We start from the raw sequence: 13,924 nt of genomic DNA, 5'->3' as shown, positions 1-13,924 counted from the left end.
GTAGAATTGCATGGCGTGGAACGGTAACCCGGTAGGGACCGGATACCGTGATACGTATGATTGTACAATGGGAATATTGCACGTTGTGTGCCATGTGTGTAGCTTGCTCGTGCGTACGAGTTAAGCGTGATTGTGTTTGTGGATGGGGCTCGTCGAGTTTTCCACGCGTGGGGCTCATTTGTTTCCGGAAAAATCGGGTCAAAGTTGCTGCCGACACATGTGGGGAAGGCTGTTTTCTCCGGTCCGCCTGACCAAGATTCTAGTCCGCCGGACCGGGACTGCCCAACTCACTTCCCGCACCCTTTTGGTCCATCCGTCCATGTTTGGTCCGTCTGAGTGGTCCTGGTCAGCCCCTGACCAACCTTGGTCCGGCTGACCAAGTCCACATTCCTTCTTTTCTTCGTCTTGGTCCGTCCACTGAAGCCCAGTCTGGCTGTGGTCTTGGTCAGCGCCTGACCAGCCTTGGTCCGGCTGACCAAGTCCACATTATTTTTTTTATTTATTTTTTTTTTCTTTTCTTCTTTTTCCTTCTTCTTCATTCCTTCTCGATGCTTCCCGCATGTGACGATTCCCGTGCTTCTCTTCGGCATTGTACCATTCACTTTGGGTAATTTTGTGACGTCTCTATTTAATTATTTGTTTTTAAATAATTAAATATTCCGATTGGGTTTCGGGGTATTACAGCCGCCGAGGAGGGTGTCGCCGGAATCGCGGCCGCGTGTCGCCGGAGTCGCATCCGAGTCTCGCCGGGAAGTCGCGGCCACGTCTCGTCTGGGTCGATGGGCTGGAGAAATGAGAGTGTCGACGGATTACAGTGGGTGTCATGATTTGGAAAGAGATGAAAGTCGACAGTCAGACCGGAAGAGGATCTCGCCGGAGAGGACTATCCGGTCGGAAGGGGGTATCGTCGGAGAAATCGAAGGATGTCGAGCTCGAGACTTAGGGTTTTTACTGAGTTGGGTTTTTAATTTTTGGGAATATGAATGTCGATTTGGGTGGGTTTTTAATTTTTTTTAATTTTCTTTTTCCAGTTTATTTTGTAAACCGACTCGGTTTAATTAGTGATTTCCGGTTTTTAGAATACCCACATGGCATATACATATGGACAATTTTTTTGACGTGTCATACCACATCAGCTACAATTTTAACGGATTTGTATTCTGTTTCACGCCGTCGTTACCCAATATGTATGAGATTGGAATCAATTTTCCTATTTAGTGGAGAATTTGGGAAAATTTGAATTTCAGTGTAGGTTATTGCTAAATTAATAATTCCGGTAGAAAATTAGAATTTTAAGCAAAATTTGTGGGGAATATGGGATTCTCCCTAAATATTATAGGGTTGATGACGTGGTAGATGACTAAAATGATACGTCAATATTAAATATTAATTTTTTTGTTCAGAGTTTTATTTGTTAAATTTTAAAAATATATGATTTTTATTGTTATATATATGAAGTATAATGTTTATTTAGATAAAAAAAGTATATGATTTAAATTAGGATAAGATAAAATTTCTAGGTTTTTCCCTATTGTTATTATTATTATTATTATTATTATTATTATTATTATTATTATTATTGTTAACAGGTCGGGCCCATGAGTTTGTGAATAATGCCGAAGGCATTGATACTGCGAGAGTAGAGAAACGAAAGAGCCGCGCGGAGGCTCTGGTGCCGAGTGCCCTGCTCGGACAAAAAATGCCTACGAATGATCCTTCCTCTGGTAATTCCCCCTTCCTTTTTTCATGTCTACGTTGTCGTCTTTGGTTTGGATCTCTGCTTCTGCAGATGGGGTTCTCGAGTTTCGATTTTTAACCCCAGATGGTGATTCGTGACCGAGTATCCCTTTCTTGATTTTGTCTTCGTTGACCTAAAGGTGTGAAATTTAGGGTTTTTTTGTGTGTCTGGGTTCTGTCAGAGAGTAGATTTTTGCTCATCCGGATAGGTTAAAATTGTTTTTGTCATCTGGGTTTCTGTTTCAGTGCGCTTTAGGTTCTTTTTCTTGCTTTTTAGTGTAGTATTCATGGAAAAGCTTTGGGCTTTCATACTTTCTGTCGTTGTAGAGGTAGTTCTAGAAGTTTTCGTTTGATCCGTTAGTAATGAGATTGATTTCTTGATGAATTTGCAATTTGGTTATCATGTTAGTCTAGGAGTTAATGGTGGTTGAGCGTAATTTTATTGGCTTATGTTACATGTATGCAATTCTTCTAAAGTTATTGTGGATAAGACACTTTCGGTTTGACTAAAGCACGAGTTGTGTTCTCACTGCTAGTGTTCCTTTCTTAGTATTTGGTAGCACTGAAAATCTCCAAACAAACTGTGAATATGACTGACACTTTTGGCCTTTGAAGCTGTGATTTTTCTTATTTGTAATCTGTTTATTCAATTGTAACTTGGTTCTGTTTCCATATGCTGCAGTGGCAGTGAGTTCGAAACATGTATAGTTTGCCTGCTCGGTGAATGCTTTGTTCATTGTTTTCCTTTTCTTTATCTAATTTCTATTATCAGCTTTTACCCTCCACGGTATCTTAAGCTTTTTTGGGATGGTTAGTTTAAATCAGCCAATAGCAAATATGGGGAAATCTCAGTTTACATCTGTCTGATCATGTACATGAAATCATCTTTCGCCTTGTTTTTGGAGTTTGGTATTTCAGGTGTTTCAAATTGCTATGTATTCAAAAGCCGATTACAGGAGTATGCACAAAAGTTTAAGCTTCCAACGCCAGTGTACGAGACTATAAAAGAAGGCCCCTCACATGAACCCTGCTTCAGATCGGCGGTAATAGTGGATGGCATCAGATATGATTCATTGCCCGGATTTTTCAACCGCAAAGCTGCTGAACAGTCAGCTGCTGAGGTTGCACTCTCGGAATTATCAAAATCCAGTGAGCTAAGCGAATGTGTTTCTCAACCCGTTGTGAGTATCTTCTCAACCTCATCTGGACTTATGTTACTAACTGCAGTGAATTATTCATGTGCATTGAAAAAGGAATAAGCTTTAGTGGACGCCCTAATATACATGTATTTAGTGTAGATTTGATATATATATATATTGGCTTTTCTATATGTTTCATCTCGTTTGACTCGGGATCTGCCTCTTGCTATGAGTGACTGCAGCATGAAACAGGCTTATGCAAGAATCTACTTCAAGAGTTTGCTCAGAAGATGAACTACGCCATCCCGTTGTATCAATGCCAAAAGAATGAAGCGTCCGGGGGTACGCCCTTCACATGTACCGTTGAAATCGGAGGCATTAAGTATATAGGGGCTGCAGCAAGAACTAAAAAGGAAGCTGAGCTCAGTGCTGCTAAAACCGCTCTGTTAGCCATTCAGATAGATTCTAACATTAACCTTGGAGACACTCAGCTTACAGTACGTCCATTTCGGAAGAGGACAGCAGAGCAAGCAACCCCCGTTAAGGAAACGGTCAGTGCCCCGAAACCCAAAAAGGGTCGGTACAAAAACAAGTTCAGGAAACCGAAGAACCGTTCTGTCTGCAACAAAAGCAGTGGGAATGATCTGAATCAAAGAGAAGCTGCAGCTACTGAAGGTACCGATAATTGCCAAACCAATCTCTCGGTTGCGTTGAATTCTTCAAGAGAGAGTATCGAGACGCCGTCAAATGTAGGAGTGTCGACATGTGTGGATGGATTTAAGGATTCATTTGGGAGTGTAGAGGCATGATTCTCCAAAGCTATTAGTTGGAGAAATGCCATAGAAATGGCGCCTTCCCTTTGTGTGTGAGAGTGACTGATTAGTAATGAGAGATATGATGTAGTATTGATTTGCAGTTATCGATTTTTCCACTTAAACCAAATTCTATTTAAATTTTAATTGGATTTAGGTTATTTAATAGACTATTTTTAAGAAATATTTTTTATTATTTTATATTTATTCAAGATTTTATTGACTTAATTTTAGAAAAATCATATCAACTCGTTTTTCAAAATTAAATTTGATTATAAGGTGACATAAATTATATCACTATCTGAAACTACTTCTTTCTATGGAAAGGGAACAAGAATTTTAGAACACAACCAACCCGCCTATACACACACACACATACACATGTATACGCATGTATGCATATATGTATATATATATGCATGTGGGTGTCATTCTCACACCTCAGACCAAGTAATTCTGAGACAGTTGTGAAGATTAAGAAATGAGCCAACTTTAATGATCAGACTGAGGAAACCATTGTTAGAACTCAAAAGAAGAAAACTTTTGGTCGGGTGGCGAAAGAAAGAGAAAAAAAAAACTTTCTTTTCTCGTTAGAGACTTCAAAGATCCGTTTTTGTTTTCGAATATATATATACATAGGGGCTAAAAATTGATGCCAATAGACATATTTTATTGGTCTGGACAAAAAGAGCTAATATCACTAATGACCATTTAGCAGAGAAAAAAAAATATTATTCATGAGGAATGAGGAAGAAGAATGTCTGAAACTCTGAATAGATTCATGAAGGAAGAAACAAGAACATGCGAAGCCTCTGATTCTAACAGAGTTTTTAGGAAAACGAAAGGAAATCGTCATGACACATTCATTAAAACGATTTAACGGGTAAAACCATGGGTGACCATTTCGGGATTTTTTTCATTCTCGGTTTGATTATATTTAGGTTTAATTATTTCGATTTTAGAAAAATTATAATTCTGATTCGATTTTTGTTTACAAAAATATTAAACGAAAAATATTAATTGTTCAAAACATTTTTCGTTTTTTCGGTTATTTTTTGTTTGATTTGTTCAGTTCACTTCGATTTTTTATTTTATTTTAGAAAAAATATAATCATTTGGTTTTTATATTGGTTTCAGTTCTACGGTTATATGTTACCTGATTTAGATCAATTTTCAGTTATTTCAATTCTATTATGGTTATGTTTTATCAAGTTTAGATCAATTCAATTATTTGGTTATTAACCAAATTTACCGCCTTGGATAAAATATTTTTTTTTAAAAAGTTATTCTCCTCACAAAAGGAGAAAATTATGCAAACCAGATTTTCCGATGTTGTTGATCATTTTCTGAGTTACAGTTTCCTAGAAATTCAAAATAAAAAAATAAAAAACTTCTTTTATGATGTATGAGACGAATTCTAAATTCAATCTGAATTCTTAAATACTTTTTTATATCTTAATTCTGTATATTGTTTTTTTTTCAGTTTTCAGTTATGATTTGAAATTTGAATGGAAGAGATTTTTGGAGTTTTTAAAATTTAAAAAATAAAAAAAATTACAATCAAGATTTTATAAAATTAGTTTTTCTAAAAATTTGAAAGGTAAGTTTGATGAAAAAATCAATTATGAATTAAAAAACTCGATTTTTTTTTGGATTTACAAAAATCCAAAAATCAAAATTTAAAAACTAAAAACCAAAAATTAAAAACAAAAAACAAAATAAAAAAAAATATTATCTGACAAAGATAAATGGTACCAAAATTTATGAGTGGATTAGATAGATTATCATTACTTGTTTCAAGTCAACATGGTTGGAATTTCTCTTCAAGTGTGCCGTGCTCTGCAAGGCTTGATTATGAATAAATATTCTCTCCGTTTACTAAATAAGAAATAAATAAATAAATTTTGGTTGGAGCTTAATTATTGAATTGTGGAAGACTTTGGGAGATTGGATATATTCTAATGCATGCTACCGGTACTACATATTTATTTAATTTTCAGGACCTACATAATAATTACAACAATGTTAGTTGCTATTTTTTTTTTTTTGTAAATATCAGTTTCTATTGCTAGTTGATGATTTTCTTAAAAATCTATTAGAAATAATTGTGTTGTGAGGAAAATATTTATAGCATGTAAAAAGTTCGAGCTGATATTCAAATTTCATTTCGAGGATTTTAAAAATTTTTGAAATATTTTTTGTTGAAGCATATATTTCTTAACTATATATATATTGATTATTGGATATCCCACCCGTTTTCTTGACAGAGTACAAATGAAAAAAGAGAGAAGGAAATACATGTTCTTGACCCATTGTTGCATGTCCACATCATTTCGTCTTTCTCGAACTAAAGGAGCATTAATGAAAATTGTCGTTAATATACTCACAATTGATCATATATTAAAATTTATGAAGGGCTTACATTTGTATGTAGTTTACACATTTTTTTCCTTCAAATATCATAACATGTATGGGATTAGAAAATCTTCAATACTCCGCAACTTTTGTGTGCAACTTTCCATATAACTCTCTACACCATACATTTAAAATTTTAACATATTATGTCATCAAAATATGAAATGTACTTAATTATTTATTAAATAAAAATATACATTACTGGAACTCAAGTATTGGTGTTCTGAGTGGCAAGTGAACATATAAAATATGGTTTCAACCCAAATTTGATTTCAGCTATGGATATGGGGAGGAGCGTCAATGGTAAATACCAGAACTTTTCTTCGGCTCTTCGAGAGGTTGAACTGAAGGTCCAGTAAATTTTCAAATTATAAAATATATGATTAGAAGATCATAGAATTTCGTTGTTCATAGATGAAATTCCCCGAGTAAAGGTCACCCAAAAGAGCATAGAAGGAGTGGAAGATTTAATGGGAGTTATCTTTGAGGAGTATCTAAATTGGACAATCTTTGAGATGAAGAAATGCTCAAACTTTATGACCAAAGTGATGAAACCATCTTCCACACTCTTTTTCACTGTCTTCCAAGTCTCATCTGAGATTAAAAAAAATAAAAAAAATTACCTTGTTAGAAAAAAATTGGTCAAAGAAACCCTAATTTTTGGATTAGGGTTTACACAAAATTATACCTACTTTTGAGCATTTTTGTGGTATAAATATGAAGATATAACACTTTGTGGTAGATCAGAACTTTTTAAATCTTGAAGGATTTTTTTTTCTTTTGTGTATAAAAAAAGTAAATTTATATATAATTTACCAATTATAGAAATGACAGATTTATGATAAATTAGGCTTACCAACATTCATCTCCAATAAACAATAAACTTTCTGATCCTTCCAACCCTCACAATTCTTGTGCAACTCTTGGAGACCATAAGCACTAATGGCCATCAAAATGATTACGAGCAAAATATAATTCATATTTTGCTTCCTTGATCTTTTTTCCATGATTATTTGAGCTTCTAATTTACTATTTTGTTTTTTATAAATATTCTTTTTCGTTTTTTTTTTCCTTGTGAAACATAGAAATGGCACATATGCGATCCTCTTATATAGTGTGAGATGGATCATGGACCGACGGTCTCGACGTGATCCATACGCCTAGACTATGAATATTAAAATGGGCATATTTATTGAAATATTTTAAAAAACCCTTATAGGATATGGTTTGGAAGTTGAACTTGACTTATTTAATGTGTGTTCAAAGTCTATGCCTGAAATTATGAAATACGTTTTGACTTACAAGACCACATAAATTTGGCATGTTCTCAAAAACGTTTTATTCTTCTATATTTATCGATTTTTATATATATCCTTATGTGTTGATTATTTTTGGTTTTATATAATTTTTTATGTTATTATAGACATATATATATATATTTATATAATTATTTTGTTTAAACGATTTATATAAATTTTTTTTGTCGACTTGTTCCATAGGATAATACGAACATGAATAACAAATAATTTAAATAATAATATCTAAAAAAATTAGATTGCACCTGTACCTATTGTCGATTATAACGTTCAAACCCAACGGTTATATATCATTTTAAAATCTATAATTTTACATCTTCCAAAAAAAAAATATATATATAAAAGGGAAAATTCTTCTGGGAAAGGGGCCATGGCGAGGATACATAGTACTGAGAGAATTTTGTAAATATACAATAAATCTAGGGGTTCCCTTTTGTAATTTCTATAATCTCGTCTTCGCTCTCCGTTTCTGGAAAAAATTTTGGGTAATGCTTCGAAGCAGAGCTAAGTAATCAAATTCAATCAAGGTCTTCAACAAGGTTCTTCTGCAATTGCTTGTGCGATTCGAACCGTTTTACGAGGAAGGAATATGGGATCTTGTTTCGTCTGAGAATCTTTATGCGACAACTTCCGAGGAAACCCCTCTCCCCCGGCTATCGAATCGTCAACTTGGGGATCTTGACGCAGATCCGAAATGGAATCTACTGTTGTCGGAACTCTTGCAAAATCTTCTGCGAGTTCTGATGGAACAGCGTCGAACTCGGTACGCTTTCTGTTTCTTTGCCCCCTTTTTTCTGGGATGCGGACAAAGTGTTGTGACTGCGTGAAAATGGGACGAGGGATTTGGGTTTATGATCCCACTGTTGGAATTCCTTTGGAAAATCTGCCCGAGTGATACCGCAAACGTGATGGTGTTGCTTGCTTCTCATGGAGTAGTTTCTGAATTTCTTTGGTCGTTCTTGGTTGTAATTGATATTTTCCTGATCTTCTGGAAAGTTCACTGAATGCAAGAGAATCTTGATGTCTGGAAAGTGTTATGTCTTTTGGTTAGCTTAGAGTATACTGTGTTTCTGTAGACGACAGATCATTGGTGTATACTCTCTGGAATCATGTAGACCCTTTTGTCCAATTTCATTTTCATGTTCTAGATTGTTGAAGCTGTATAGTTTTGATTGACCCCAACTTCAGAGTTATCTCTTACCTGCACTGCACATTAAGAGTTTTCATTCATTTTGGGTATTTGTTGTTGCAGCCTGAGATATCTGTTCTTTTAGGTGCTATTGAGAACTCTGCGTCTACTCCTCAGATTGCCTATGGCCTTTTGAAGAGTCTGTTACACTTGTTACGAGTTTCACGTGGGAATATTCTTTCTTCGTTTAAGACATTAAATGGATCTTCTCGTGTGCTCGGAGTAGCTTGCATTCAAGCTCGGGAACTTAGAAGGTCATGTAGTCTTGACCCTTCGGTAGAGAGCAGTGACAGCAAAGTTGCTGTTGTTTCACCTCATGAGAAGTCTGATTCAAGTCAGGTGGAAGAAAGTTGGTTCAAATGCATGGAAACTTGCTTGTGGATTTTCACAGAATTTTTTGCATCGTCAGAAGATGCAAAATTATCTGTTTTGCATTCGTCTTTTTGCATTGATTGTCTGTTCGAACTATTTTGGGAAAAATCCCTCAGAAGCCATGTGCTACAACTCATTATTAATCTCCTGAAGGTACTTCTTTCAAGTTAGTGCTTATTCGCTTCTACTGATTTTTAATCTGTTAAGGAACAAAGTTTTTCTTGTTTCAACCTTTCAGATCACGCCGCTGTGTGACGAAGATCAGAGAGTGAAATTACAAGTATGCTCGAAATATTTGGAAACCTTTACTCAAGTAAAGGAAAGAGAAATGGACTTTGTGGAATTATCTGTTGATCTATTGAATGGTATGACAGATTTGATCAAGACTGATCCTGTGGTATGAATCTGCTATCTTACTGAATACTTCTAAATTCTGTGCAGAGCTATTTACTCACTATGTTCTAGTTCCTAATCTTTATTTCTTAACTCTCTCTAACGTAGTCTTGTTGTTTTTAACTTGCTCGCTCAGTATTACCAAGCCTTATTTCGTGAAGGGGAATGTTTTTTACACGTTGTGTCTCTGTTGAACGGTAATCTTGATGAGGACAATGGAGAGAAGTTGGTTTTAAATGTTCTACAAACTCTCAATTGTCTGATTGCAAATAGCGATGCCTCAAAGGTGATTCCTTTTTGCTTTTGCTCTTTGCTACAATAAGATATATTAAAAAGGACTTGTTTCTTTACTGTTTTTGAAAGATGCTTGAAAAAAGACAATCTTTAAGTTTAGTGAGATCCTGAATTGATCATGTACATGCTGCTTCCCATTGTACATTTTCAGGTTGCATTTAGAGCCCTTGCTGGCAAGGGTTATCAGACGCTGCAGAGTTTATTGTTGGATTTCTGCCAATGGAAACCTAGCCAGAGGCTCTTAGATGCACTACTTGATATGCTTGTTGATGGAAAGTTCGATGATAGAGGATGCGCTCTCATAAAGGTGATGTGGTTTCCTTGATAACCAACTAATTTTCCTCTCTTTATTGTTATGGTACTTTATATCTAATTCGTCGTGGCTAATTTTGATTCTTCTTTGATCATGTCTAATGTCGTGTTTCCCACTCAGAATGAAGACGTTATCATACTTTATCTAAGTGTGCTCCAGAAGGTTGGTTCTGTTTTGGTTGTTGGATTTCCCTTTCCCATGTTCTTGTTTGGTTTTGGGCTATTCTCTTACTTTGAAGTTGTATGATTTTGCAGAGCAGCGAGTCTTTGCAGTACCACGGGCTAACTGATAACAATAAGATTTTTCCATGAGTTGTAAGCTCTATTAACTGTTCTTTCCCTCATTTTCTTATCTCTACTTTCTCCTAATGATGATGCTGTAAGGATGGTGAGAGCTTTTGTGGTCTTGAGCCTGTGAATCACCTATCAATCAGGAATGCTAAACTTCCTTCTAGATTGGTTTTCAGGGGAAGTTGATGATAATGTCATCTTGAAAATAGCACAACTAATCCAGACAATTGGAGGACACAGTATATCCGGAAAGGATATTCGAAAGATCTTTGCCCTTCTTCGAAGTGAGAGAGTGGGGAATAGACAAAGATACCGCTCTCTGTTATTGGCGTGCTTACTGTCAATGCTAAATGAAAAGGGGCCAACTGCTTTTTTTGATATGAATGGGATTGATTCTGTAAGTGTTAGTTTCTGTAGAATCTATTTTACCCCCTGTTGAGATAGAGTACTAGTTCATCTTGTGTTTTAAGCTTCTTCCAGAAAATTAGTTTCATTTTCAGTGTTAATTTTGAGACTGTTATATTACCTAACTGCATTTGGATATGCCGTAAAATGAAGAGTAGAAGTTTGAGGTATCTCGGGGTAAGGGTAATGGGCATATGCTTCATGGTTTAGAAACCAAGAAAGGAGAGTACTCATGTAGAAGATAGTGGTGCTAGCATGTGTACCACTTTTCTCGGTATTCAGAGAAGTGTTTATTCACTGGTACTAACCTTTATGTAAATTCTTTTTCTTTTGCAGGGTATTGTAATCAGAACACCTGTTCATTGGCCTGTGAATAAGGGGTTTTCCTTTTGCTGTTGGCTTAGGGTAGAAAGCTTCCGTGGAGGTGGGAAGATGGGTATCTTTAGTTTTCTGTCAAAAAATGGAAAGGGATGCTTTGCTGCGATTGGGAGGGATGGTTTGTCTTATGTTGTAAGATGAATTTCATGTGATTTCTTCTGCTTTTTTTTTCCTTCTTTCTCCATGAGCTTTTCGCCCTTTTTTTTCCTGATCACATTTCTTTCTTTTGGCAGTCACTGAATCTGAAACGGCAATGTGTAGATGTGCATGCCAATTTGGTCAGTAGAAAATGGCATTTTGTTTGTGTTTCTCATAGTATTGGAAGAGCTTTTTGGGGTGGTAGCCTCCTGAGGTGTTACGTTGATGGTGATCTTGTATCGTCTGAAAGATGCAGGTGATTCCACATATGCTGTCCTATATGAATTTTCGAAGGGCTTAATTTAATATCCTTAAGATGCTATCTAGGATATACAGGTTGTGATGCATAATGTTTCGCTGCTCTTGGGTGCTTCCTATTTTTCTTTCATCTGCCCTGACACCTTATTGATTGTATATATATTTGTTTTGATGTTTCAGCTATCCGAAAGTTAATGATGTTCTTACTAGCTGCTTGATTGGTACAAGACTTGCACTTCCACATATCCAAGATAACGATGGTCTTGAATTCATTCGAGATTCACTTCCATTTTTTGGTCAGATTGGTCCCATTTACTTGTTTAATGATGCCTTGTCTTCCGAGCAAGTCCAGGTCATATTTTCACTGGGACCAAGTTATATGTATGCTTTCATGGAGAATGAGATGAATGGCCCCTTTTCTGATAATCAGCGCCCTAGTGGAGTTCTTGATGGGCTTGCATCCAAGGTTTCCTTTGGACTTAATGCGCAGGTCATATTCCTTCTTGAGCTGTTTGTGTTGCTCGTTTTTGGCATTTTGCTCTAAGAAGTGTCTTTTCCCACTTTTAGGCGAGTGATGGTAGGAAACTGTTCAACGTGTCACGGATGTTGGATCATTTACAAGATAGGAACATGTTTGAGGCAAGTATTATGGTTGGTACACAGTTATGCTTGCGGCGCTTGCTCCAGCAGATTATTTACTGTGTTGGAGGGATATCTGTGTTCTTTCCGTTGATTACTCAATCTGATATATGTGAAAGTGAGGCTGATGGACATGTAGAGCACATTTCAGTTATGCATGCTACAAAAGAGCGTATGACTGCTGAAGTAATTGAACTTATCGCTTCTGTCTTGGATGACAATCCAGCAAATCAGCAACAGATGCATTTCCTATCTGGATTCTCCATCCTAGGCTTCTTGTTACAGTCTATTCAACCAAAGCAACTGAATTTCGAAACTCTTTCATCCCTTAAGCACCTATTCAATGTTATCTCAAGCTGCGGTATGCTTTGCTAAATCTTCATTTCCCTTATTCAATAGTTTATTTTAATCAGTCTAGATTTCATATTTGATCTGCATATAGTTTTCTTATTTGTAGCGGCATTTCCAAAACCATTGTTTGTTTTTAGCGTTTTGTTTTCTTTACAAAGGGTTTAAATTCTTCATATTAAGATTTCTACAGCTAGTATATCCAACTGTGTTTAGAATTTAGGTGGTTTAATGTTGAAATGGTTCATGTTTTCCTTTTCAAGGGTTTGCGGAGCTGCTTGTGGAAGATGCTATATCTAGTATTTTCCTCAATCCCCACATCTGGTTATATGCATCCTATAACGTTCAACGTGAGCTCTACATGTTTCTCATCCAACAACTTGATAATGATCCACGACTTCTGAGAAGTCTTTGTCGACTCCCAAGAGTTATTTACATGATATGTAACTTCTATTGGGATGTTGAAAAACACGGTTCTGCAAAAGGAATCAAGCCTCTACAGCATCCAACAACAAGAAAAACTCTTGCAGAAAGACCAAGTCGAGAAGAAATACATAAAATTCGTCTTCTTTTGCTGAGCATAGGTGAAATGAGTCTGAGGCATGTCGTCCACTGTAAAATTGCAATGCTTTTCATCCTCGACATTTTTTTCCTTTACCGGAGTAGCTTAAACTAAAAGTAGTATGGCAGTTTGTTGTTCCTTGCTTTCAAGTATTTATTTTCAGTTTTTATTCATTGCTTTCCTGTGTTTTTCAGACAGGATATTATAGCAGCAGATGTAAAAGCTTTGATGGCATTTTTCGAGACATGTCAGGATGTAGCATGCGTTGAAGATGTTCTTCACATGGTTATCCGTTCCATCTCCCAAACATCAATCCTTGCTTCTTTTCTTGAACAAGTCAATCTGATCTGTGGATGTCACATATTTGTCAATCTTCTCCAGAGGTAAGTTTTAGTTTATTTTACCAGCTATATTTTGAAGCCCCTTGATTGACACATGTAATTATAAGGTTATGAGATTTTCACCATTTCAGCCAACTTCTTGCGTTCGTGAAAGCCATTATATGTTTATCTTACTTAACTTTTAAAAGTGGGTTGTTATACAAGAAAGTTTTAAGTCAAAAGCATTTGTAGTTGATAGGAATTGGTACTCTGTTATGTAAGTTATTGAAAAGATCGTAAAGCCACTGAATAAGGCAGCTTATTACCGTGCTAAAGGCTCAGACACTATTTTTCTATCTTTATCCCTTCTCTTGCAATAATTTAATGTTCACTAATCTGTTGTGTAGGTTATTGAAAATATAGTAAATCCACTAGAGAAGCCAGCTTATTACTGTGCCGAAGGCTCAGAAACCATTTGTCTATTTTTATCCCTTTTCTTACAATGACCCAATGTTCACTAATCTAATCTGTATGGTTTTGATGACCTAAACAAACTGTAGACTATTTTGCCTAAACCGTCTGACATTTCTCTCACTCTTTCGTGAT

At 35.9% G+C, this 13,924-nt stretch overlaps 3 protein-coding genes across 4 annotated transcripts in view; all 3 read left to right on the top strand.

The window, feature by feature from the left end:
- Nucleotides 1-1,618: 1,618 nt before the first annotated feature.
- On the top strand, nucleotides 1,619-3,787 carry LOC104816793 (double-stranded RNA-binding protein 1). The gene is made up of 3 exons (XM_010545758.1): nucleotides 1,619-1,724; nucleotides 2,656-2,918; nucleotides 3,119-3,787. The coding sequence occupies exons 1-3, from the start codon at nucleotides 1,700-1,702 to the stop codon at nucleotides 3,683-3,685; spliced, it is 855 nt and encodes a 284-aa protein (XP_010544060.1). The 5' UTR covers nucleotides 1,619-1,699; the 3' UTR covers nucleotides 3,686-3,787.
- A 4,065-nt stretch (nucleotides 3,788-7,852) lies between these two features.
- Nucleotides 7,853-10,291, top strand: LOC109116813 (BEACH domain-containing protein B-like). The gene is made up of 7 exons (XM_019202901.1): nucleotides 7,853-8,182; nucleotides 8,672-9,133; nucleotides 9,219-9,377; nucleotides 9,510-9,659; nucleotides 9,819-9,974; nucleotides 10,101-10,142; nucleotides 10,235-10,291. Exons 1-7 carry the CDS (start codon nucleotides 8,114-8,116, stop codon nucleotides 10,289-10,291), a joined length of 1,095 nt encoding a protein of 364 aa, XP_019058446.1. The 5' UTR covers nucleotides 7,853-8,113.
- Nucleotides 10,292-10,411: 120 nt separating this feature from the next.
- LOC104816792 (BEACH domain-containing protein B) overlaps nucleotides 10,412-13,924 on the top strand; it is a 13,597-nt gene continuing 10,084 nt past the window's right edge. The window contains exons 1-7 of one of the 2 annotated variants that reach the window (XM_019202910.1): nucleotides 10,412-10,667; nucleotides 11,012-11,185; nucleotides 11,287-11,447; nucleotides 11,630-11,939; nucleotides 12,017-12,449; nucleotides 12,700-13,036; nucleotides 13,193-13,381. In XM_019202910.1, coding sequence (XP_019058455.1) covers nucleotides 10,416-10,667; nucleotides 11,012-11,185; nucleotides 11,287-11,447; nucleotides 11,630-11,939; nucleotides 12,017-12,449; nucleotides 12,700-13,036; nucleotides 13,193-13,381 — 1,856 coding nt within the window. In that variant the 5' untranslated portion in view covers nucleotides 10,412-10,415. Of the gene's footprint in view, nucleotides 10,668-11,011; nucleotides 11,186-11,286; nucleotides 11,448-11,629; nucleotides 11,940-12,016; nucleotides 12,450-12,699; nucleotides 13,037-13,192; nucleotides 13,382-13,924 lie in introns of those variants that run through there. The other variant, XM_019202911.1, reaches the window with a different exon arrangement.

This window comes from Tarenaya hassleriana, unplaced genomic scaffold (genome assembly GCF_000463585.1).
Source record: "Tarenaya hassleriana unplaced genomic scaffold, ASM46358v1 Cleome26, whole genome shotgun sequence".
Classification (NCBI taxonomy): domain Eukaryota; kingdom Viridiplantae; phylum Streptophyta; class Magnoliopsida; order Brassicales; family Cleomaceae; genus Tarenaya; species Tarenaya hassleriana.
The sequence above is the reverse complement of the archived record's forward strand: the minus strand, read 5'-3'. Positions and strand labels throughout refer to the sequence as shown.

Excerpts from the sequence above, each read along its gene's own strand:
- LOC104816793 (XM_010545758.1), top strand. The coding sequence starts at position 1,700 with ATGCCTACGAATGATCCTTCCTCTG. Across the intron at positions 1,725-2,655 it reads TACGAATGATCCTTCCTCTG|GTGTTTCAAATTGCTATGTA; the intron begins GTAATTCCCCCT and ends TTGGTATTTCAG. Across the intron at positions 2,919-3,118 it reads AATGTGTTTCTCAACCCGTT|CATGAAACAGGCTTATGCAA; the intron begins GTGAGTATCTTC and ends GAGTGACTGCAG.
- LOC109116813 (XM_019202901.1), top strand. The coding sequence starts at position 8,114 with ATGGAATCTACTGTTGTCGGAACTCTTGCAAAATCTTCTGCGAGTTCT. Across the intron at positions 9,660-9,818 it reads CAAATAGCGATGCCTCAAAG|GTTGCATTTAGAGCCCTTGC; the intron begins GTGATTCCTTTT and ends GTACATTTTCAG. Across the intron at positions 10,143-10,234 it reads ATCTAAGTGTGCTCCAGAAG|AGCAGCGAGTCTTTGCAGTA; the intron begins GTTGGTTCTGTT and ends ATGATTTTGCAG.